The sequence below is a fragment of the Gordionus sp. m RMFG-2023 genome, chromosome 5, assembly GCF_954871325.1.
Source record: "Gordionus sp. m RMFG-2023 chromosome 5, tfGorSpeb1-WG-v2, whole genome shotgun sequence".
Taxonomy (NCBI): Eukaryota; Metazoa; Nematomorpha; class Gordioida; order Chordodea; family Parachordodidae; genus Gordionus; species Gordionus sp. m RMFG-2023.
The window spans coordinates 4857765-4884399 of record NC_088779.1 but is presented as its reverse complement, the minus strand read 5'-3'; the positions used below and the strand labels follow the sequence as shown (position 1 = coordinate 4884399).

The window sequence follows — 26635 nt, the reverse complement described above, 5'->3', positions numbered from 1 at the left end:
TACCTATTTTGTACTAAACTTCTGATTCACTTATTCCATTTTAAAAATGACAAAGTAATTTGTTATTTTATGTTTTAAAAACATTTTTTTTTACTAAATAGAGTGACTTTTTTTAAAGGACCGATAAATTTATTTTCAACCCAGGCCACCAAGAGTCACCGAACCTCAATTTACTTAGTCAAATTATCTCCACTAACAAACTCATCAGTAGTATTGTTATATTTCTCGATTTTAACTGATTTTTTAAAAACAGCCTTAATATTTTTGCCAGAAAAATATAGATTAAACCTCCCCTTGTGCCATCTATGTCCAAAATCTTCAGGCTGGCGTATATATTTATGGATAAAATATTGAGTTAGCCGTTTTTATAAATCGGCTCAAAATCGAGCAGTTCAAACAACGCTACTCATCGGTAACCATATAAGTCATAAATAAATTCTTCCTTCATGTTTGTTTTACCTTTAAATAAACGTTAACGTTTATTTATGGTGTTCATTTCATGCATTTATTTATTATTGTGATATAAATCATGTTTTTTTTTTAAGAATACCGAAACATTTTTAATGATTAAAGTTTCATTTATCTTTTATTTAGTTCGAATATTGGCCTATATATTTTTTTTTGTCGTAAAAAAAATTATTCGTGTATAAAAATCTTAAAATGAAATAACGGTAAAAGCTATTATATTGCGGTATTAAAAATGATATGGATGGTTATAGGTAGGATTATAGGATAACCAATAATAATGTCCATCTTTTATTTTTAAAGCAAAGCATTAGGATCATTTTAGAAACTTGATATCAAATGAATAAACAGTATTTTTTTTTTTTAAATAATGAAAACATTTTAATTGACTTATTTATCAATATTTAATTTTAAACAACAAACATAACCATTGTTTATTTACTATTATTATATATATAACTTATAAAACAATTTATTTCCTTTAGGCGCCCAAATTTAAGAGCTCCTGGCCCTTTTTTCTTTTCTTATCCACTTCCAGGTCCCTATTTTTAACCAGTATAAGTTTGGGATATCGTTTGTTGTAATCGCTGTATCTGGAATAATAAGTTGCGGGATCTATTAAGTATCGCTTGCCACCATTATCGCTATAATGCTTATCATTAATCTTATCATCACGATTTGACTGATCGATTTTACCATATTCACCACTTACAGGCTTAAGGTTATCTTTTCCCTTGTCCCTATATGCCCTATTGTTGCCATAATCACCTATTTTTCTAGGAGTCAGCTCTGGATCTATATTGTAAGCATGTTTTCGCTTAACTTGATAAAATAAATATGCGAAACTATTTTTTTATCTTTTTATAGTTTGGGTAGAAATTGATTATTCGATTATTTTTTTTAAATATTAATTTAGGAATCTTTCCTTAATTTATTTCAATAATAAAAATATAATTCAAAAAATTTGTATATTAAAACCTTATATGGGAGACTAATTGATTAGTGTCAATGATCTTGAAATTTGGTTTATTCTAGAGAGATTTTATAAGAGTAAAATTTTTTTTTTTATTAACCGTTATATTGGTCCGTTTCTCCGCCCCTTGAATCGGGAAGGGTATGAGTAGTGCCCTTATAACTTCTACGGGAATCAATTTCGAGGTGGCGAGAATTTCCATCATGATGAGCAATGTCTTTCTGCTGATTTTCATTTTTTTTACCATTATAATAGTTTACTTGAGAGTGATCATGAAGGTCGGGATGATAGGAATGAGTATCTTGATGACTATATTTACCTTTTCTAATCCCTTTCTTTTCCCCTTTAGCTATCCCCTTGGATGCGTGTTTGATAAAGTTGTATTTGCCTATCTTCTCTTTGACCAACTTATTTTCCTTCAGGGTCTTCTGGAACTTCTCTCGAAAGTAATCTCTATCAATATGATTTTCATCGTTGTCATTATCATTATCATAAACTATATCGCCGTAACCCTTATCCGATAGCTCTCCATATTTGTCGCCATCATATCCCTCAAGGTAATTATGATGAATTGGCCTTCCATGGCCTCTTTCATTTTTCTCATAGTCATTCTCATATTTGGGATAACCCCATTTACCTTTTCCTCTTGATTTGTGAGAGGCATAATGAGAACTTGGATCATAATCTATATTTAGATGCGTGTTATTACGTTATACAAACTCGATTTTATATAATTATATATCATCTCTAAACTATAAAAAGTTTTACCAAAATTTATGAAAAAAAGTGTATAATACTTCTCAATTTGTGATAGATAGTTTAGTTATCTTCTATATATATTATGTTTAAGAATCTATTTTTTTTTTCACCTATTTTTAAAGTTTATTCGTATTTATTTTTTTAAATATAATTAATTGACCCCGGGAATCATAGGGATAAGGATGTGAATCTACGTCGTGGTTGTATGAACCTTTGCTGGCATATTGAGGATTGCGAGGCCCATTATGGATATCTTTGAGGGAGTCGTATTCGTGGTGAATAAGTCCTTGCTTATTGTAAGTCGTCTCTTTTTCGTAATATTCTGTTTTTTTGTTAAATAATAAATTATTATTCTCAAAAAGCTATAAATATTCGTATTATTTATATATTAAAAAAAAATTTGTCGGGCCAGGGTTTAATTTTTTTGTTTTTTTTTCTAAATTGGGAACTTTTAGAATTTTTCTTTTTTAGTCTGCCCTTTTTTATTTTGATACTTTTTTAGGGCGCGGCCCTAAAACTTTTATTAGATATTTTGTTATTTCGATAATTTTGACTTAATTTTGCAAATTATTTTAGAAAGGGAATCAATAAAATATGTGCATTAAATGCCACCCATCATTTTCCAACTAAATAATTAGGGATTTTTCACCCAATGGGTTAGAGTTGGACGTCATAGAAATTGAAATAGATGTAGCTAGTTATAAAGACGCTCTCTTCTCTTTAATAAATTGGGGAGGGGGGGGGGTAGATAGTAGTTTTCATTCGGATTTTCCTTTTTCTTTTCTAATTTTGATTTAACCTATTTCCTTTTTTTTTAAAATCGGCCCGGCCAGGCCCGGATTTTTAATTTTTAAAAAATTTCATGACTCCCACCTACCCTTCAACTACAATTTAAATTTCCAGTTTGGCACAGGATTTTTTAAAATAATATCATTCTTCGACCCGTTCTGGGGCCGAGACAGCAAGATGCGAATTATATTTACCTTATCAATTATAATTATTCGAAAGGTAAGTGAATATATATATCATGTATAATTTTAAATTAAACATGAAATATCATCTGAAACTCTCAAAAATAAAAATAAAATATATTTGGAACATTTTAAAACAAAAACAACACTTTTAAAACATAAGGTTAACCCTCTCCTCGATTGCAACGTGATTTCAAATATTCAGTAGAGTCGATAGCCTTTACAATCATATAGGCTCTAAAATTATTTATATTTTTTTAGAAATAACCTAACTTTCCTTTAGCTAATAATTTCAAAAATTAATTTTTTTATAGGTATTTTTTTTTTTAAATTTTTGGGATTCTTCAAATTTTTTAAAAGCCCCCCCCCCCCCCTATTGTGCTAACTGCAAAATTTGTAGTAAAGTGAGAAAACTATATATTTTTCAACTCATTTTACATGCCTCTTAAGCCACAAGGTTTATTTGTGAATATAAAGATGAAATGACACTTTTGAATATACTTAAATGAAATATTATCAACTTTTATCTATAACTATACTAGATATCATTTAATTTATATATTTTATTATTATTTATAAAAAGGATCTAAAACCTTAATCTGGTGGGTTCGCACTTATTAGGGATCTCTTTGGTCTGTCCCGCTAAAAACCTTGGCTCATTTACAATATATTTTCTTGGGGCAGACCTGTCAGGAGTTTTTAAATTTTTTAAACCTTTTATAATATTTATGATATGGGATCGACTATTATAAAAAATTATTCTTGATTAGCCGGAGTTGGGCCAATCTCTCTAGCCCCCATAACAATATAAATTTCTCATAAAAAATGATTATAACCTCTTCCTTTGCCCTTTTCTTCTAGTTTTGATTTGTGTCGACTTCTATAAGCAGCTCTTTCTTCTTCATTTCCATCATCTGTGTGATGATGTGGGGAGTGGTGTCTGGGCTCACTGCGCTTCTGATTATTTGCATAATGCTTCTTCACTGGTATTAAATGTCCCATTTTAGCTTGTGTTAAAAGAATATTTTATTAGTTTATATACTTTCTTATATGTGTATATAATATATAAATTTGTTAGTAATCGAAGCTAGAGCCCTCAAAACCAATTATTAAAATTAATGTTCATAAATATCTTATTCTAAAAAATCATATATGCACAATAGCTCACTCATATTCTATTTTGATCCTAAGTAAACTCATTTAGATAAGTGTTTTTGTTTTTAAGTTAATACACACAAAGAATAGAACTAAAATTTTAAGCCATTAAGTCTATGTCCTGATTCGTAATTTGGATACCTAATCGCTTTTTAGTACAGACTAAATAGCTTTTTTTTTAGCTAGAACATCCTATTTTGGTCTGTTTTAATTTAAGTATTTGGTGGCATTGTTATTTTTTATAGTTTTTTTTGTTTTTTGGTTATGTTATTTTCTTTCTTTTTTATTTAAAAAAATTTTCACTTGCTTTTTTTGGCAATTTAATCGATACTAAATAACTAAATAGCCAGCTATTAAGTAATAAGTCGACCAATGAGACGATCTAAATCCTATCATTTCCTTAAATTTTTTAAACTAAAGGAAAACTTATCGTGTAGACAGGATTGTATGCATCTGTTGATGTTTGCCCTACGTTGTATTTTTTTCCCCGTAATTGGCGCCGTTTAAATTTTTCAGGAAGTTTATCATCTGTACTATAAGACTCGTGATTCGATTTGGTTATTTCGATTTTTAAACGTTTTGGTGGATCTATGAGCACCGAGGTGTTATGTGACCCAAATCTATAGCCGAGCAAGTTATTCACATACTTGTTAGGATAATTGAGTTAGTTATAAAAAAATTTTAAGGATATTAATTATTTTGTTATATATATGTAAGCGTAAATGTGTTATCTTTTCAACCTTAAATATTTAAACATTATAATTTTGCTTGAAATGTATTCCAGCACGTGTAGAAAACTTATTCTATTCTATTTAGAAAATTTTACCATTAACCTTATTGAACTTATATAAATTATATTAATTTTTCCATAGATTTTTCATTATAAATTTTAAATGACTAAAATTTTAATGGCAAAATTGTCATAAGGGATCTTGCCATACATATGTGATATATGAATAGGTAAAAGGGCGAAAAATTTTTTTGGAGAACTGGATGTAAAATTTTTTTTAAAAAAAATCTTATTATATAGGTCTTATAACTGTCGGAGGCAAAACAGTGACTGATTGGTTAAATAGGATAATTCCCTAAAATCGAATAATTTGGCTTAATATACACGCGTGCCAAAGAAGATCTGTTATTCATTGTGGCATGAACAAAGTTGAGTTATGTTTCATAAAAATCCAGATGTGAGGAGAATTTATCGGTTAAAAACTAGGTTTCTAAAGTGCTTATTTTACATGCGCGTATCCAACAGATGTATCAAACAGAGACATGTTAGCATAAGTTATTTTGAAAAATACAATGGCACCTTCTAGTAATAATCATTTTTGGAAACTTTGGGAATATCTTAATAAACATTAATACAATTTATTTACTATTTTAGTTGAGAATTTTATGGTAAAAATTATATCTAAATAATTAAAAAATCAATTTTGGCCGATTTTTACTTACCCGGATGGCTGAACAAAATTATAGCTTTAGCTTCAGTTTTCTTTGAAAATATGGCGTAACTTTGAAGAAAGCAAAAATAAATTTTCTCATTCCTCAATACCTAAGGGATTTATTTTCTGAAGACTGAAACAAATTAGTCGATTTTTAACCATTGCCCAGCTACAATAAAAAGTGTATATGTCTTATTATTATTTAAACACAATATTTGTAATTATATTGCGTGGAGAATATATATTTTTTTAAATGTATATATATATATATATCGTAAAGTTACTGGGTGTGGAATATATAGAGATTCAGAATATTACAATTTTTAAATCATTCACGATTTGATCTTATAATGAAAAAAGTCCTCTTTAAGTGGAAGTATATTTCAGTTTGTATATAAAGTACCCAACCCATACTGCGAATTTCAAACAATTTATCATGAGATTTTTGTGTATTTTTTTAAAAAAAATATATATTATAACAAATGAAGGAATAGTTCCAAAAGTTCTGGGTATCCATACATCCTGGAATACATTTCCGATCAAATAAGATTTTTAATTTAAAAATGGCCAATTTGAAAGATTGGTCTATCTAAATTCTGTATACGACATATATTTTACTATATAATAAATAAATATATATTGATTACTCACTATAGTTAATATGAACCAGATCATCAACATGATTGAAGAATTCTCCATCCAATTTGTTATATTAAATATGAGATGTCCGATTTTATTTTTATTACTATAAAATATATCATAAAAACATAATTTTCTAGTTCATTTTCGTAATTTTTTTTTTTAAAAAATATATACGCTTTTGTTTATATTAAATATATATTTTTTTAAAAATAATACTTTTGAATTTTAAAAAATGTAAATACATTCAATTTTTTTCTTTATAAAAAAAAACCTTTTCTTTATTTTTACCAAAGAAGGTGTCGGAACCGAACCGAAAACCTTAATTTATCCGTTAAAATTTTCAGAACCATAAGTGAACGGTTATGATAAAACCGTTATAAATACTTTCGAACCGGTTAAATAATTGTTTTTTTAAAAATTATATTTATTTTTACATGATTGACATAAATTTAAAAATATTGCAATTAATGAGTGTTTAGGGGGTAAAAAAATTTTAAATTAAAGCAATGAATAATAAGAATAATTATTTATATTGTAGGACAAATCATGATCATTTTCGACATTGAATTGATCATCCGGATTCTTCCAGCGAATTTTTCCCAGAGTATTTGCAGCTGAGATACTTATTTCTACGATGGAAGAATTGGATGTGTTTAATATCTCACCGATGTAGCTTAGATAAAAAAAAATTTAAGAATTTAAGGGGTATAACACATGATCGAAATATTGTTCCTTTTTAAAAAAATTTAAGGGATGTGTATATCGTATCCATTTGTATATATTTAATGAGGGTCTGTGATGTATTAATCTACAGAGGAGGGTTCACTAAGTTGCGGTCTGGTCAACCAAGGAGGGATGTATTCAATGAGTTCAGATTTTGGGTTAGTGTATTTTTGATACTAAAAAATTATTTACTTCATATTATACATATTGGTTAACTCAACCAACCCTAATATATACAAAATAAATCGAACAGCCAACTAAGACTAAGGAAAGTTTTATGAAACACGACAATGATACGTTGAAAATAAATAAATTCCAAGATGAAAGGACTTAGATAAGATATGAAAAAAAAAACATAAATTTATAGTAAAATACTTAGAAATATAGGCAATAAATGATTCTATCATTATTTACACCAATAAATCCTAACTACTCTTTAAATGGAACTGATCATTGCTATTGTCTAGATAGAAGTACATCTTCTCCAGTAAAACGGGTATATACAATATATATCATGTATTAGATCTATATTTTAGCGAAAATAAGATTGTGCCTGCTTCAACTCCTTTGAGGGAAGGGTGGTAATAAATTTGCGTTTATACAATTTTATGCGTTGATAAATGAATGGATATGTTTGACGAATGAAAAATTTACAACTAAATTTAAGATTATATATCATTTTTTAAAAATTAAATTTTAAAATGCAGGTTAAGATTTTGAAAGAATCAATTTTTTTTTTATATAATAAAATATCTTAATTATAATAAAAATTAAAAAAATTTTTGAATAAATAATACATAAATACCCTAAAAAAATAGAAAGAAAGAAATTTTTGCAACTAACCTTAATTGCTCATTTTAGCCGGTTAAAAAAATCTTTTGTGAGAGTTCTTGGGAAACGCATTTTGATGGGTTCACTAAATAATTAGCCGGTTAATAGAAAATAAAAGTGAGAGATTTCGCTAGAATCATAAAATGTAAAATATACTTGTTTTAAAATTAATTTAAATTGTCGCTAATAAGCAGATCTATAATATTCTCCCTGAAAAAGCTTTTATAGCTAGTCCAACTCATCCAAAAACGTTATTTTGAGAAATTTTTATTTTTTTTTGAGTAGTAAACTTAGTTATAATACATGAATTGATTTTCATTTTAAGTCCATCTTGTATAATGTAATTATTGTTGCACAGGTAATTAAAGCGAAATAAACTATATTATTTTGTTAAAAAAATATCAACAAAAAATTATTCAAGGATATATATAAATATTATAAATCACTTGTTACATCCCTTCTACAGTTCATTTGTGTGGTAAAGACACAATTAGGGGAGGGCGTAGTTAGAAACATTTACTAAGGGTTAGGGAGGAATGTAAATATTATGTTGCTTGATTATTTAAAAAAATGGCTAACCTAACTCTCAACTTCGCCACTGACTTTAAAAAAAATGACTCGTTACTGGCTACCGACTCCCGAAAATAGAGATAGTATCCCTCCCGCTCCTTCCGTTTTTCCATCTAATTGAATAAACGGCATGCCGGTTTGACGATAAATTCGTGAAACAAAACAAATACATACCACAGATACTTTCATATATATTAAACTTAAATAATTTTAACGATTTTACGATTGTAAATACTACTTTTGATATGGCCCTTCTTATAAAAAAATACGAATGATATTTTTAAATTTTTTTTCTAAACTGAGCAGTTGGATATAACTTTAAAAATAATTTATATACAAAGAAATAATCTTTATTTTAATTAAATATTCTATGACTTTTATAACCAATCGATCGTTTACCCCATTAACTTTGTGAAAGTTCGGCAGAATTTACTTTCTAACAGGGATTCTAAAGTTTCATATACCTAATTACCACTAGAAAATAATCAAAGATTACACAATGACGGTTAACATGCATGGTGGTTGATATTTCTTAAAAGAAATTATTATTTTTCTTTTTAAAAAATGAAACTATATTATTCCTTTCATACAGAACATTTTTTTAGGGCGCTTGTCAATGATGAGACTGCAAAAATCTTGATTATCGTAATGTTTTTAATTGCAAACAAAACAGTTAATTAAAAGCTACTTATTATAATTTAAGGTAAAGTTAGACATTCATTTGAATAATTCCCTATAACATTTTTTTATTTTAAATTAAGGGGGGTACATGGTATAGGAAAATTTTTGGTTTTGCTCAAATCTAATTTAGAGTTCCTTAGCATTCATTTGCCAACCCCACCCCCCCCCTCCCTTTCCCCCTCCTACACTCCTAAAATTAAGAAAATGAAAATCTTGTGCTAACTTTAAATAAAGAATTTAGAAACAAATCTTTTCAATAATATACACGATCAGCGCAATTATAAGTTCATTCATAAAACATCAAAAAAAATATTAATAATAAAGGATCCGAAAGCAATTTTGGAGAAGATACTAGAAGTGTATTTATCAAATCCAAATATATCATAATATCAATGACACGTAATAATACCCAGACAGACGATGTATTCATTAAAAGTGTACATCAATGAAAACAGCTGAGGACACCATTTTGATTACGCATATCATTATCAAAAATTTTAAACGAGAAACCAATTTATTCCTATGCCTGACACAAACTTTATTAAAAGATTGCCCTTGATCATCGAGATAATAAGGAAGCAAGTTCTCAAATCAACAGTAGTTTTTAACATGAGAATAATTATACTCTATGGGTTACCAAAATGGCGAGCCCAGCTGATTAGCATTCAACCCACTCTTTCGGTATTATTATGAATGCATCGTCAGTCTAGGTATTATTATATATCATTACATCACATATACAATTTTGAATTCAAATGGTATTTAAAATTTTCAACAACAAAATAAAGAAGAAGAAATTTCGTAAATATTATATATAAGAAGCTACTAACGAGTTAGTTTAGTTATCAGTTATATTTGGAGGGGGCTATCGACTAATACATAGGTTATAAAAGAAAATCTAAGGGTTACTGTTGTTAAACAGCTCGACTTATCCAATATTTTAGTTATAAAATATTGGGCGAGCCTGGAGATCTTGATCATAAAATGGCAGAAAAGTTTGAAAAATCCATTAACGAAATCTAGAGGCATGCGTAAAATTATTTTGACTAAAACAAGCTAACCAACACTATCTGTAGCGAGTTACTTTAGTTCATAGAAAATGACTACGATTAAATACCCCATAAGTCAATTATAATTTTTTTTTTAAAGTCAGTCTTTTTCTTATTTTCTGTAGCTTCAATTTTTTTAAAGTCACTATGGAAATGGCTGATAGCTTAGTTAAAATTAACTATGTGTATTTATTAGTCGTAGCCATTTTATAGTTCTTCTTCCGCGTTAAATGGCGATTTCCAGGCTTGCCCGGGTTGGCCAGTTTTCCCTCTAATTTAATTGGTTATGTTTTAATTTAGTCGGCTAAGCTTAATAATTTTCCCCACCTATAGTTATCTCAGTTATAACTAGTTCTCGTTTCCTATTGTTATACGTGTGTGAAATATAAAATTTAACTATCGCAAAGCTGAAAATTGTAAAAAAAAAAATATTATAATGCCTAGATAAAATTTATATTTGACAAACTCTAAAAAAAACCAAAAGATTAAAAAATGTATTTCTATTTAAGATTTTATGTTAACTGGAATATTGTGCCAGGAGATATCAATCTAAAAAAAAAAATTTTGTTACAGTACTTTCTTTTTGCGTAACGTATCATTCCAAGCTCACGCGCAAGAACAAAGCCATATACTTAAGAAAAACAAACGATTGGGCAAAGAAAATGATGGTAAATAAGATCTTCGGCAATATATCATCTATTTATATAAAATTATCTTTACACGCTAAATTCTACCTTTCTGCGGATAGCAGATAAAAACATTTAGATTTTTGTAAACAGTTATATAAATATAAAATAAATTTTTAGCAAAATACGAAAATTATTAATATTCATACCAATATTCAAAATGAAACGAAGATTCAAAGAAGCACAAAAATCAATTTAAAAAAAAATCTAAATAAGTTTTTACTATCATTAAAATCGTATCATCTTTTAAAATACGAGACTTGATGTTGTTGTAGCTTTGATACTTTAATATTTAATTTTAATAGCGGTATAAAAAGTATTCAAACAAATATACTTGTGGTATATCTAATGATATTGACATCAAAAGGAATATGACAACTAGACCATAAAAATAACCAAATATACTCTATTTCAAAATTGTAATATAAAAATTAAAAACGTAAAAAATAGTAGTTTTTTTTAAATTTTAAGAATTTATATTATCAATAGTAAATTATATATAAAAAAAATTTAATAGTGGGGGGGGGGGTTCCAGTGTCTCTATTATACATCAAGAGATGATAATACTTGATAAGTGCAAAAAGTATTTGAATGAAACCTGAATTTTTATTATTTTTCTTCTTGGTAAATCATATAGTATATTTTTTTAAATAAATAATAAGACAAAGTATAAAAATAGAAGTTATATATACTCTGTATTAAAAAATGCCATTTTTTTTTGCCGCGTAAATATTGTATTTATAATAATAGAAGGAACAACCGCCGAAACATTTCCACTAAACTAAGGAAGATGAGTACTGGCCGAACCGGTCATATTCAGTGAAGGATATTTTGTCATGGTCGATTTGGGGATAAAGTCTGGTTCTGAAGAAGGATTTTTCATATTCCGTGCCATGTTGGTTGTAGGGTTGGAATGAACACTGGTTGTAAGCTTTCGTAAACAAATGATTGGCTTCATCTTCCATGTTGCGTAGGGGTATAACGGGCTGGATTTCTTCGTAATGAGAAGCCATATTATTTTTGGGAGACGATAAAATCATATTATTATCAGTAATTAAGTCACCGGGGAGTGTCGTAACGTTGTTATTCTTTATCTCTATAAAGATTCCATTGGAATATCTATGACAATTTTCAAAATTCAACAGGTTCGGAAGGGCTTGCATGATGAGGTTGTAACTTTTTTGAGAGTCGGCATCTATGGCGGAAGGGTTCGTTGGCACTTGAGATTCTTGCCGGTGATATTTTTCGGCAATAGCTATTTGGTTCATATTCGCTAAGTGTGCTTGAGGTGCGGGGAACCAATGGTCATCACCGAAATATTTACGAGACCAAGCACTATTCGCATTGGTATTTTTATGGTTGCTATGATTATTATCAATGTTATTGCCTTGCTTTACTGCGGATAGGTTTTCGTATGATAAGTGTCGCAAAAGAACTATTTTGTCACAAATGCTATCTCGAGGAGGTAAATCGATTCTGTTAACCGGATCACAATGATGTGGGCGAGAATCATTCACGCTAAGCGGATTCACGTTAAGCGGCTGGCAGTTTTGATTGTTGGTTTTATTGACTTTCTCAAAATCTTTATAAATATACTTGTAGAGGCTGGAATTAACTGTAAAATTTTTGTAGTACTGTGCCTTCGGTGTAGAATGACGATTGTGATAAAAGTTAGACACGTAGTGGTGATACTCTTCTTTTTTATGATTTTTTTCGCAAAAATTTGGGTTCGTGTCCGCAATTTCAATGTTAGATGGTGCGGCGGTGTCGGAGAGCGAAGTTTCTAGTGTGCTGTTATTTTGGAAATTTAGGTCATCGAGCTGTTCCAAGTGGCAGCTAAAATCTTCCTCCAATTTATTATAGAGGGGAGGAATACCCGGTGATAATATGTCCTGACCATCATCAATTAATTCATTTTCATTACGGGTTCTATAATTTATGTCTTTATGGTGGTTAAGATCTTCTCTATAGTTAAAGTGAGATTTGAATTCCAAACGAGATTTGTCATTATGTAAACTGATGGGAGCTTTTTTTCTTCCCTCGATATCTTTATTGATCAAAATGGCGGACCCGTTTCCGGTTAACGCGATCTTTTTACTACTCGTTACTCTCCCATTACCACCGCTATCATCTAATCTCCCCGTTTCACATTTCGTCACCGGACGACGTTGCTCATATATGGAAAAACCATCTTCTTTCGTATGGACAGTGCCGTTATAAATATTGTTTGATAGGAGAATTGATTTAAAAATTTTCTTCGTCGCAGCTGTTGGCCTATTCTTCAAACTATTAAAGGAATTATTGTATTTGAATAAGCATCTCTTTTTACCCTGACCCGAATCGCATCTTAAAGTTTCGTATTTACGCGTACGTGATCGATCATTAATCTTCGACAACGCGGGATTTTTACTCATCTGTATATACACATTATCTCTGGTCATTTGGTCACCATGACCATTATCATCGTATATATTATATTTGTTAACATGACCACAGTAATCATTATCATCATATTTATTATATTCGTTATTAGTAAATCCTGCCTCGCGACAGGTATCATCGTAACACATGGGGTTATTGACCACGTTTAAAGGTCGCGATGGAGGAAATAGGGCTTCGCCAAAGATTTTGGGTTGCATGATCTCTTTGTTATTCTCATCTTTCGAAGATCGATGAAGCAGAGAATCGAAAAACTTTATAGAACATGCCAGTGCGGATTCTTCTTGCAAATTTCTTAAGAAATTTACCTTTTTCCTCGGTCTCAGCCAATTTTTTGCACTTTTTAGACCATAGTTTCCTTGGGAGCCAAATAGGAATGATTGCCACAACCACTTGTCCGAGGAGTTTGTTGAGGGTACATCAGCGGTGGGTACTGAGACAGGAGGTGTGCTATTCGTTCCGCGTGATTTGCCATTGATTGAGGATTTAGGTGTCGGCATAACTCGTTTCCTATTATATAATTTAAGTCGGTTTATCAATTTATTTTTATAATACCGGGTCCTAGCTCAATAAAATTAGCTATAAATTTTTTTGCAGAATCTGCGATAGTTATTTAACGTAAATTAGTTAATTTTTACTAAATGTATCTTAAGACACGTATATTTGATAATATTAATTTCTAAATTAAACGAGAAAACTCGTAGCTAATTCCAATGAGCTAGGTAGGACGGGAGTAATAAATTAGGAGGAAAAAAAGAAGAGAAATTAAATATCACAGTATAGTTGCTAAAGGCCTAATATTGTCTAGTTAGGCAAATCTATAGGCGCCTGCCATAGAAATATGGTGAAACGTTAAGACCTGAGTCAATTAACTCTCGCTTTCTCAAAGTGTGAGATGTTTTTATATGTATATAAATTGCCCGGAGTGATTTTGGGCTAAAATTTGGAATAACCGTTTTTGGAATAGGTTAAAAGTAGATCTAGTACCCAACTATAATCAGTGTCAAGAATATTTTTAAAAATCAACATATTAGACAACATAAAAAGGCTTTAAATATTTAGAAAGAGGTGTATATATATATATATGTAATTTACCTGGGCTCCTATAAAGCGGCAGTATTTTATTTTTTAAATTTAAATTAACATTTTTTTAAAAAATGAAATAAAATTTGTATAAGACGTGTAATACGAATACAGGTTCACAAACTTTATATCGTCATTGCAAAGTATTTCAGGTCTGTGGTAGATAGAACCATTTCCTAAATAAAAAAATCAATTCAGAAAATATAAGATTTGTTACATATTATGTTAAAATAACTTATTTCCAAATTCATATTAGGTGGAAAATGATCTATCACCAAAATATACCTTATATTAATGATATACATATAAAAGATATGACGAATTTTAATTATAATATAATGATATACTTAATCTCAAATAATTTAGATTTTTAATATGATTTATTGCATATATACCATTCAATTTGTGTCCCTTTGGTTTGTTAGTTATTCCGTTCGAATGTATATCTTTACGAACACCTACGGGCCGACCGTATTGCATAGACTGGTAGCTTTCAGCACTGCTACTGTTTTCTAACATCGGCCCTCTCCCACTTTGACCAGATTTGCGCTTCCTTTCCCGTGATCTGTAAAGCATGATTATCATGATTACCAAGGTGGAAGCCAATAAGAAGAAGGATACACCGCTTATGATACCAGCTATCAATGGTTTCGTCAATTTAGGCTTGGCAGCTTGCATAATGCATTATATTTTAGTATACATTTTTTCCCCATATAATATTCATATATTAAACTATTGCGAAGATGCAAAACATCAACTAAAAATAATCTATTCCACAAAAAATATACTTATAACGATAAACTGAATGTGAGAAACAGAAGTATATCACGTAAATTATTGGGCCTCTGCATTAACTAAAAATCTTATTGGCCTTCTCCCAATAATTTAGGAGGCCCTTAGAAATTTAGTATGGGCTCTGTAGCGCTGTTTGGCGTTTCTTAGATTTCTGTTATAAGATTGAAAAAGAAATATCAAAAATATTTTATGCCATTTAACTCATTCATTAGCCATCAAAAAATATGATAATATTCAAGTTACTCTTGGTAAGCTTTTAACTTTTAACTTGGAAACTTCTAGAAGTTACAAAGAGAAGTTTCCTCAAAGAGAAACTTATAAGACGACCATAAATGAATCCTTATCCGAACGATGATTAATTATTTATTTTAAGTATTAAAAAACCTAAATTCATTATTTCTATAATATCACTAGGCTCGCTCTTAGATGTCAACGTATAACCTCTCAGTCTGAATCTGATACGATCTGGTATTTGATCACCATTTTTTGCTAGAATCTCGTGCCTGGGGATTGTTACAGCTATCAGCTGATTATCCTTGAAATTGGAGTGCACGGCTGGCTTCAATTTTAGCCAATCTTTGTCGTAATCGTCTCCGAAGCTTTATTATTAATGAAATGATGAACAATATATTAAAAATTAAATATAAAATCATAAGTTGTTATAATAATTCCAAATTTTTAAAGACAAGGAGTGGGGGTTAGTTTTTGGGTAATGATGTATAGGGTCGAAAATTGTTAATTTTTTATGTATTTTTATTATGGTTTTCGAGTGGAGTCTGTTGCTAAATCGCAAAAGTTTTGATTCAGAAATCTTAGGAAGGACCGGTTTTGCCGGAAGTTAACTAGTTATTTCCGGGCTGTGGGGTTTGATATGTAGCAAATCGGAAGGATTGCATTTGTAAGTTTAATATAATATTAAAAGTGGACCTTATTATATTTTAATAAAATTAGGTATTTCTTTGACAAATGGCGGCCGACGGTATATATATCATTATCCGTACTTATTTTTATCTCTTTTTAAGTATTTAAAAATATATATTATTTTTTTTGTTAATCTTGGCTTCCACAAATCCATCAGAGTTCAATATATTACTTATTATTCCATCTTCTTATTTATCTCCTACACATTTTTATAGTCAGTCAGAAACTCCTTCCATAACATTCATTCCTGTCTTATACTATTTCCAGTTTCAGTATCAAAAATCTCAAATCTTTACTTAATCAAATCCCCAACCAATTCTTTAGAGGTGATTCTTTTTCCTGCACCTTCTACCACCAATACATGAACTCTTTTTCCGTATAATGGGCTATCTTCTGTACCATCAACGTTTATCCGATTAGTTTAAATTCATTCCTGTCTCATACTATTTACAGCGCCAGTTTCAAAATCTCAAATCTTTCCTTAATCAAATCCCGAACCAATTCTTTATTTCTGCACCTTCTACAACCAATGCCTAAACTCTTTTTCCGTATAATGGGCTATTTTCTGTACCTTATCTGTGATCTCCATTATCCGTTAAGTTTAATCAATCACGTTATCCATGTATTGTTTATTTCAATATATAAAGAAATAAATTACTATAATAAAAAATAAAAAAATTTATCACCTGTATTCGATTATATAAAACAGCGGGTAAGAAATGTTTTTGACATTTTGCCACTCTAGAACAAAAGTATCTTTCTTCAAATATGCCCTATAAATTTTGGGAGCCTTTACTTTATCATCATCTGTCAAAAAAAACATTATAATAAAATCCAATTATTCTCAACATGCCCAGGCATAGTAAAGAATAATTATTCATCAATATATTCGTTATCATAATAAATAATATCTCTAATGTTTCTAGGGTCATAACTCATAAATGATTACAGGGCGAGGGGTGGCATGCGACATTTGAATTTCTCACCCATCCATAACATTTTTTGCACCCCCTCAGCGCAATTAGTGAATTCAAAACAAAATTAGCCATTAAGAGTTTGTATACGAGTAATTTAAGGTCTAAAATAGATGAATTGTCCTAATTTAAAAATAAGAAGAAAAAAAAATTCCTCTCTCTCTCATATGAAAATTTATGGTTACGGGGCTAAATATGGCCATGATTACAAAGAATCATCGAAAAAAAATATAAATGCAGGAATGGTCACTATTGCACAAACTAAATTAAAATCGAATTGTAATTGCAATAAAAACAATTTGCGAATATGTGAAATTGTTGTGGCGATTTTAGCAACATCTGTTTTTTGTACTTAAATTTTTTTCAACGCATTTTCTTATCGAAATTGTATTTTCAGTATGCTTAGACTTAGAGTAAACTTATTCTGAAAATTTCAAATCCATTTGTATTTTTGTAATATATTTTTACCGTTAACGTTGAACGAGGCGGCTCTTTGAATCAAACCTTGCATGGATGGCATTGAAAATCTTTGAGAAATTTCTATTTATTTTAAACGTTTATTTTTTTAAATTAGTCTTTTTAAAAAATATGTATGGGAGACTTAAGATAAATCGGGGGTGAATGGCCACACCATCCTCTTAACTTCTTATCTATTGAATAAATTTGTCAAGAAATTTCACCAAATGTACATGGCTATACCATATACCCTATTTATTTTCATTAAAGCGATTAATTAGCCCAATAAAAAAAAGTAATTGTAAAAAAACGTTTTTGGTACTCCGTTGAACCGAAATCATTACTTACTATCAAATTTTTTAATATTTTATATAAGTAGATATCCTCACAATCGGAATTTAAATATTTGCATATAAGGGGCCATTTTATAATTATAAATAGAAAGATAATAAGTATCGAAACAAAGCAAATAATATCGTTTCGAGTTCAGGTTTAGATATAAATAAGGGTTCAAGCTTGGTTTAGATAAGTTTATAAATATATTATATATCTTTATAGTTCATGATTATTATAAATTATTTAAATGTAATAGTATGGCCATACAACACCGGGTATAAAATAGGTTAATGTTTGAACTACACGTATTAAATCTCTGGTCTCCTCTGTTCCCAAAACTTTGTTCGGTTTTGTTCTAATTTTGCAGCCCGGTTAAATTTTATTTTTACCAAATTAGGTCTAATTTTCAAAAAAAAATTGATTAATCAGCCCCATCTTACTAACCTTATTTAATTATTAATATAAATTACGATTTAATAATGTTGTAAAAGGAATAATACCTATCTTATTCTATATTTTAAAAAAAATATAGTAATTCTTAAGTTATTTATCGTATTATGTAAGAGGTATATGCTCAAATTAAAATACTTCTAGTTTTAGCGATGATGGACCCGGATTTAGCGCTATATCCAAATACGTTAACAGCTTGAACTTGAAACAGATATTCGGTATCAGGATCTAAGTCTATTATGAGCCCGGAAGTGGAATCCATTTTCACTGAATCATAGGATTCCGGTGAAATGAATGAGTTGTCGACACCCAACGAGAAAGACTTCTGTATGTCGGATAATGTATAGCTTTTCGAATACCTGATTTTTAATTTTTTAAATATATACATGTTTTATCAAAATCTTTTAAAATTTCCCCGCTTTCCCTAATATCGAGGATTAGTGTTAAGATATCAGATTATATAAAAATATCCTTATAATTGTACATCTAATCAATTTCTAATACGGTTTTAGTTTACCAAACAATGTAGCTGGCGGGGCTTCCCCCATCGTACCCCGGTGTCCAGGTTACATAAGCCCCGTAGATACTTGGCCTCACGGAAAGGTTAAAAGGTGAATGTGGAGAGGTATCTTTAATTTTTTTTTTTTTAAATATATAAGATTGCTAGAAAAATATTTTATTTATTCCTCTCAGCCAAAAAAAATAAATTAAATGTTTAAAAATAGTTGACTAATATTGTTTCAAAATTGGTTCATTAATTAACAAATATTTTGATATTCAATTTGTATTTAGAAAGATTAACTAACTTGAAACCATAATATCGGCAAACAAGGTTATGCTGGCGACCTTATTAGAAGCTCTGCATAAGAGACGCCCATGATCTTCTTTCTGAACTGAAGTTATGGTTAGATTTCCCGCTGAAAAGAAGGTTCTGCCCATAGGCAAATCGGAACCACTTTCCTTTATATATTTATAATTTTTGATAAATATATATAACTAGTAGATAGCCCGTAGAAAATTTAAATATAAGCATTGGTCCTTTTTAAAGGGGAATTAGTGTCTTTTTTTTAGCTTTGTTTTTATAGGTAAGAGTATAAAATATAATATGGAAAAATTTTAATTTTTAGTTATATTATAAAGATTAATGCTTTTTGTACAATAAAGACAAGAGACTATATTTATTTTTATGAAGGGGGGGGGGGGGTGGTAAACAAATTTAAAAATGTCCTTTTCTGGGAGTATTTTGTTTCGGAGATTTATATGGGTATAGTAGCTACAGCTGCTTACTATAAGCCATGGGCAGACTTGGGGAGGTTTCTAATGAAAAACATCTTCTAGCACAGCATCAGTGATATCGATCTCTGACAAATCTTCCTGTTTTTTCCCTACAGTGGCGAGCGCCTCTTTTAACGGGCTATTGAAATAGGGATTACTATAATCGAATTGATTGTTGCCTATTGTGTCGGCCATTCCTCGCTCGTACTGTAGACCCTAGAGGGCAACAATCACGGAAATGGTCCCTCGAATGGCAATGATAGCATTTTCCCTCAAATCTTGGGACAACTATTGGTAATATTCTGAGATAATGCAACTCAGAATTCATATTCCCATTCTGGCATTTCTGGAAAATGCTAATCCTGGGTCGCAAATTAAAGAAATAAAGTTATAGGAGGATGGAAGGAAAAAAATTTGATTAAAAAAAAATATAGGAAAAAAGCGTATTAGGGGGGTTAAATGAGCGATTGCAAGGTGAGGGAAGGAGTGTAAAAGTTGGTGGGTATAATATTTTGAAGAAAGACAGGGGTGATTAAAAGATTATAAAGTAGATATTTGAAGGAGGGGTGTCTTAATTTCTTTCGAAGAAAATTTAGGCGCGTTTGTCCAGAGGCAAGGAAGAAACCAGTTGAGGACATGCTATTATTGCCATTCGATGGATCATTTACAAATCGATGCCCTCTATGGCCAACATTACGAGGGATGAATGACTGACACAAGGAACGACCAATACAATTTATAGTGCACTGTTTGAAATGCGTTGGATCCCATGGTAACAATTCGAGGAACTTGTTGGAGCCGCCCACGCTGAACGATTGGCCGGAAATGGATATTACCATAGAGGAATTAATGGGTAATAATGATGAAAATTCTGCTTCTGGGTTTTAAAAAAAATGGGGTGTTAGACGTTAGATTATATCGATGTTCTTTTTAAACTGTATTATTTTATTATATCAACATATATAATATTATTTTGGAGTGAAGGGGGAGGGGGGGGGGTATTTAAATCGGAAAAAAAAGGAATTTGAAGTTTGGGATTTTCATACTCCCTTTCATAAAGTGGACTCATTTAGAGGTGTCAAATGCCATTCAAAAATATTGATCGTAATTTTTTTTTAATATTAGACAGGACAAAATTTATAATTTTTCTTAAATTACCCTCATCCACAAAACTAAAGGATTGGGATTGCCAATCGCTGAACAAGGTAATGTCAAAGATTCGCCAGCTCTAATGTTATAAATGAAATTTGGTGTGTGAACGAATAGAGGAGGATCTTAAGATATATTTTTTTTGTCATTATTGTAAATATATAAATAAAAATCGAAAATGAGATGTTTATTTTCCCTTTTATGGGAATTTTAGGTCCCATCTGTATTTCAAACTATTCTCATTAGCATAGTTATATTTTTTTTTAAAAAATAGGAAGATCCATGAGGTTCAAATTCATTATTTTTAAGATTAATATCCCTATAAAAGAATTAAATTTTCATTATATATATTTACCTTTAACCAAGACCTTGAACTCTTTGGAAGGTCCAGAGGTCCCGATCTTATTGTATGGAGTACAGCTATACATACCTTCGTGAACGGAAGGGTCCACACTTTCTAACCATAAAGAACCATTCACCAATATCTCGAAATGGGACAAGCTTTTGTAATTTCCAATGTAATTATTTTTAAATTTCTTAGCAACATCCCTTCCTTCTTCCCCATTTTTGTGGTATTCGATCTCATTCCCAGTGTTACTATCATATCTATCACGTTCTTGATTTGGTCTTGGGTTGGCATAAGAGGCATAATCTAAAACCTTCCCATCCTTGGACCATATAACAAATTGCAAAGGAGGGTTCGAATCGATGGGACACTTAATGATGCCGGACATGTTGCGGGGTATGTATTGAGGATTTTGCAGGCGGTTTTGGGATATCGTCGCTGGGTCTAATTTTTATTTAAGTTGAATTTTAATGTATAACTACGAACCATATTTTTTTAACTTTATTATATATAATAGTATTAGAAATACATTTAATTTGTTAGCTTCCGTTAATAATGCTTTAAGTACGTCTTGTATGTTACAGTTAATATACAAACGTAGCTATTATATTAACTATACAGAAGTTTCGAACTAGCTAACTGGTTCACAAACTGCTAGAAGCTTAGCAAGTTTAAGTACTAGCCAGAGTCTTGCTTAGCTAGAAAAATTAGCTTGTTTTTAAACTAGTTAGAAGCTGCGCTAGTTTAAAAAAGCTAGCTTAGCTTGTTTAAATTAGTTAGTTTACAAACTAAATAGCTAATTTTTATTTTATGAACTTTTCTCAAGGTTAAGGGGTATTTTACAATTTTGGACTTTCCCGTTATTTTCCCATTTGTCTACTTTTTGTATTTTTACAATCCCTCTATAATTATTTTGATTTTTTTTTATAAATTTATTTCCCTTTCATTTCGGTCAATTTTACATCTCTATCTCCCATTTCTAAAATTCTAATCTAATCTTTCTAAATTTTCGGTTACATTTATATCTTTTAAAAGTATTTTATAAAGCTCAAACCTTTTTTTCCGTCTAATTTTACATTTTTCCAACTATTTTTGAGTAAAGGGTTTAGCATGATATATCTTAATTTTTACCTGATCTTGTGTATTTCAAAATTTTGAGTTTATTTATTATTTTTTAGATTTTTTTTCCCTCCCTTTCTGTCTACTTCCATATAGAAAGAAAGAAAGAAAGAAAGAAAGAAAGAAAGAAAGAAAGAAAAAGAAGAAAGAAAGAAAGAAAGAAAGAAAGAAAGAAAGAAAGAAAGAAAGAAAGAAAGAAAGAAAGAAAGAAAGAAAGAAAGAAAGAAAGAAAGAAAGAAAGAAAGAAAGAAAGAAAGAAAGAAAGAAAGAAAGAAAGATTTATATTTATAATAATGAAACAAAAACTCCTCAATTATACATAAGGAGATATAAAAAGAAGGAAGATGTGTAATTTTCTTCCTTACATTGTATGTTTAGATAGGCGGAGGCGTAGGGTCTGGGGGAGTTTTTGTTATCGGGAGAGCAGGTATAGGTACCAGAATCGGTTTTTTTCGTCGGATTGATAGTTAAAGAACCCGAGTAAGCTGAAATGGAGAATCGCGAGGAAAAGTCTTGCAACGAAGTCATAAGGATCCCATCTGATGCGATTTTTTTAAAATTGATTTATAAAATATTTTTTTAGTATAATCTATTTCCATTTTATATTATAGAAATGTAACTTTCGCGCCAAAAACACGTAAGAACTAAATTAACTCCATCAAAAATACAGAATATTTCTAATATATTTAGATATACGTTTTTCTAAAGCAACTTCCTAAAAGACAGGTTATCTTTTGTTTAAACATCTTTTTAAACTAGTATTGTTAAAGGGCTCTTTTTTAAAAATGGCTAACCCAATATTTTAGCGAAAAAATAAGACACAAACCTTGAAATTTAGTTAATAGAATCCAAATATTTCTACCTCTTCTATGAGCAAAATCTCCAGACTTGCCTAATATCTTTAGCTAAAATAGTGAGTTAGTCGTTTTTAAAAAACGAGCCGTTTAACAATACCATTTTTAACTGTAAAAAAACACAGCTTAAGACTATATGTTTTTTTCAAAGGGAGTCTTCCTATGCAGATTTTGATTTTTATAAACTATTAAATGGTTACTTAGATACCAGAGTCGCCTTTTGCGTCGATATGCTCAATTTTACAGCTTGCAAAGACCCTGGTATTATAATTTTTAAGAATAATAAAAAAAATACTGTTCTTTTTCAACACTAAATAGATGAAGTCAAGACACTATATTAATGTTTTTAGTAAAATAACACTATGTAAGTATAAAAATAGCTGCGTACAACATAATATAATATTCTCTTGATTATTATATGGTTCTAACTCCCTTCGAATAAATTTGTAAAGGAGAACAATTTTTTTAAACCCAATATTCTGTATTTAAGGCATTAAGTTTTTATATTTTATCTTTTTTTTAGGAATATATAAAAATTAATGTATAGGGGATTGTGGATATCTCCCAGCGTCTTCACGAGAGTGAAAAAAAGATGGGGGCACCAAGTCCGTATTTAAGTACCAAAATATGTTTTATACCCTACGACCCCGTGACCATTAAGAGATTGATACCTTCTATGGATTAAACTTTGCCAAAAAAGCAATTATTAGAACCTTATCATCTGCACAGAAACATTCGCAATTTAACGAAGAAACAAATTATATATACCATTATACATATTGTCTAAATTTCGAGAATTCGTCAAACATTTTTACCATCTTATAAGAGAATCTCAAGGCATAGGCACTGTTTGTTTGGCTAAAACCTTGATTTAGTCGTTTTTAAAAAAAAATCGGCCAAGCTTTTATTTAACAACACTTCCCGAAATTGATTTTAATAGAATTAAAAACGTTACGACAACCATAATTTCATGAATTTGGGAATTTCAATGAATATCATATAAAAATGTCATATTAATCAATTATTACAATTCTATGAATGTTTAAGGGGTGGTTTATAAATATTTAATAATAAAACAAGTAATAGTAAAATAAATCTTTAAATTATCAAATTATATATAAAACAGTTTATACTTTAATTATTAAGCTCACATTGGGCTGATATATATTAAATCCACTTAAACCTAGAAGCAAGCTCGTAAGCTTAATATTGTGCAATCAAAGATCGAGACCAATTATTTACTCTTATTTTATGGCTTGTTAAGTAGTTAAAGTAAATTATATGCCTATAACTATAGTAGATTTTTGTGATTTGATCGATTAATAAAGATAATATAAGTTTCCAAAAATAAGAACAAAACCTTTGTACCAATCGTAGGAAACGTTATTTGGGAACGATTTAACTTTGCATTCGAATTTAGCGCTCAAACCTTCTAAGGTAGTCATATTTTTAGGCGGGGAAACTATTTGCGGTGGTTCTGGAGTGATGAGAGAAAAAAAATATATAAAGTATATAATAAAAAAAAATTAATAAAGTATTTATTTGTAGGTTTATTTAAAAAAAATATCAAAATAAATATTCTTTTTAAAAATATTAAGAAATAAAGATAATATGTAACTAGAAAAATATGACTCTGACTACTTTACCTATCTTATTTTATGATAATTATGTGTTGAAACAAAGCATAAAATCTCAACACACCATCCAAAGAATACCAATTAATTTGCCTACTAAAATTAATATAACTCAAATTTGGAATTTGTGTGTTGTGATTAAATAACATGCAAAATAATTTATTTTAAACCTTTTCAACTAGTGATTGTTTATTTAACAAATGCATTCATTATAACATTCATGAGAGTTTATCTTCACAATTTTGTATTTTCGAAAGCTAATTTTTTTTTTGATTGTTATTTTTACCTGCTATAATAAGTTTCACAGCCATAAAATCTATACCACGTTTATTCTTGGCTACGCAGGTGTAAGTGGCGCCTTCGTGGGCCTTAGTAATTACGGGTATAGTCAAAGTGGAACTAGAGTAACTCATACTATCCAATAACCCCATCTCAGATTTTTCCAAAACATCCTTAGAATTTATGATCCTCGAAGCTGAGAGTAAGGAATGTCGGTTGAAATCTATATCCGGTCCTTTGTCGGTCCTAACCCAGTAAACATCAGGCGCTGGCACCCCTGTTGCATTGCAGCTCATAGCGATGTCCTGTTGATTCAAGCTAGTGTAAATGTGAGAAGGAGAAGACTCACTGACCATAATTTTGGGCTTAGCTAGTTCAAAAAAATATTTAGTTAATTCTTTTTTTAAATATATAATTCTTTTTTTTAACTTAAGACAGATCCCAAATAAATCATATCAACATTTAGGATATTCTTTCTTTCTTTCTTTCTATAAAAATTCTATTACAAAATTTAGTGTACTACAATCATTAATATTTGCATACATTGGATGGATAGTCTAACGAAACTCGTTTGCCCTCGCGTTTCTGCTGGTTTTTTCAGGTATATTATCTTTTAATTTTGTATACAAAATTTAAATATAAATTTATAATATAACTAAATCCATCTTAAAATTTTTATTCTAAACAGCTAAAAAAAAAATTAAAACATTCTCATAATACAATTATAACTAAGAATAAATAGCAATTAGAGCAATTTTAGCTAATTTCATTAAACTCATAAAATAATATGTGAATTCCCTCTACTTACTCACCCAAAGATCCCAATTTACCTTCTTTCAAAAAAATGAATTTTAATTTATATTAATAGTTTTGTACAACTAATTTTAACATCCTTTAAATAATTATCAAAAATTTTTATCTTATTTTGGAAATGGGTATAATAAAAAAGATTAATTTTTTAAAAACTAAAATTGGGTTCGGGCTGGGTCTGGCCTAAAATTCTTTAATATTATTGGGACCTGGTCGGGTCTTAGAAATTTTTTTAAATATATCTAAATTTATCAATTTTTTGTTGAATTTTTTATGTAAAAACGAAAACATTTAATATTATTTTATAGAAACTAGATTGCCATATAACATATATCGTTTATTTTGAGTAATTATAAAAATTAAGTTTTATATTTAAATATATTCGGGCCGGGCCGGCAAATTTTTTCAAAAATAATTTCGGGTTTAGGCCGAGCCGGCAAAACTTTTTAAAAAAAAATTCGGGCCGGGCCAGGCCTGAAAAATTAGGCCCGATAGATCACTAATATAAACATTTGATTTGAGAAAATAGGAAAATAAATATAATCCCTGTCGTCCTTATATATATGTTGAAAAAGGTATAACCAGTTTACATGATCAACTTATACAAATTATCTTCAAAGAGGTCATAAATTTAAAAAAAAAAATTAAAACCCCCCCAAAAAACTAATATTTTGAATTATTCAACTCGTAACCGATTTTATTTATGAATACGAATATATATTCGTAACCGACGAATACTAATTATCAATTATTCGATTTAAATCTTCA

The 26635-nt window shown here is 29.5% G+C and overlaps 2 protein-coding genes across 2 annotated transcripts in view; both read right to left on the bottom strand.

Moving 5' to 3' along the window:
* Nucleotides 1–946: 946 nt before the first annotated feature.
* LOC135930093 (uncharacterized) lies at nt 947–7327 on the bottom strand. The gene is made up of 7 exons (XM_065466879.1): nt 7323–7327; nt 6969–7080; nt 4750–4969; nt 4005–4175; nt 2358–2519; nt 1539–2123; nt 947–1287 (listed from the first exon to the last, which is right to left on the bottom strand). The coding sequence occupies exons 1-7, from the start codon at nt 7325–7327 to the stop codon at nt 947–949; spliced, it is 1596 nt and encodes a 531-aa protein (XP_065322951.1).
* A 4295-nt stretch (nt 7328–11622) lies between these two features.
* LOC135929417 (uncharacterized) overlaps nt 11623–26635 on the bottom strand; it is a 42757-nt gene continuing 27744 nt past the window's right edge. The window contains exons 3-17 of the mRNA XM_065465982.1: nt 25601–25667; nt 25065–25427; nt 24505–24621; nt 22656–22829; nt 21181–21615; nt 20835–20950; nt 19208–19361; nt 18919–19030; nt 18540–18760; nt 17628–17699; nt 16872–16992; nt 15649–15863; nt 14865–15140; nt 14594–14645; nt 11623–13896 (exon numbers count right to left, since the gene is read on the bottom strand). Of these exons, the coding sequence (XP_065322054.1) occupies nt 11724–13896; nt 14594–14645; nt 14865–15140; nt 15649–15863; nt 16872–16992; nt 17628–17699; nt 18540–18760; nt 18919–19030; nt 19208–19361; nt 20835–20950; nt 21181–21615; nt 22656–22829; nt 24505–24621; nt 25065–25427; nt 25601–25667 (4668 nt within the window). The 3' untranslated portion in view covers nt 11623–11723. The remainder of the gene's footprint in view (nt 13897–14593; nt 14646–14864; nt 15141–15648; nt 15864–16871; nt 16993–17627; nt 17700–18539; nt 18761–18918; nt 19031–19207; nt 19362–20834; nt 20951–21180; nt 21616–22655; nt 22830–24504; nt 24622–25064; nt 25428–25600; nt 25668–26635) is intronic.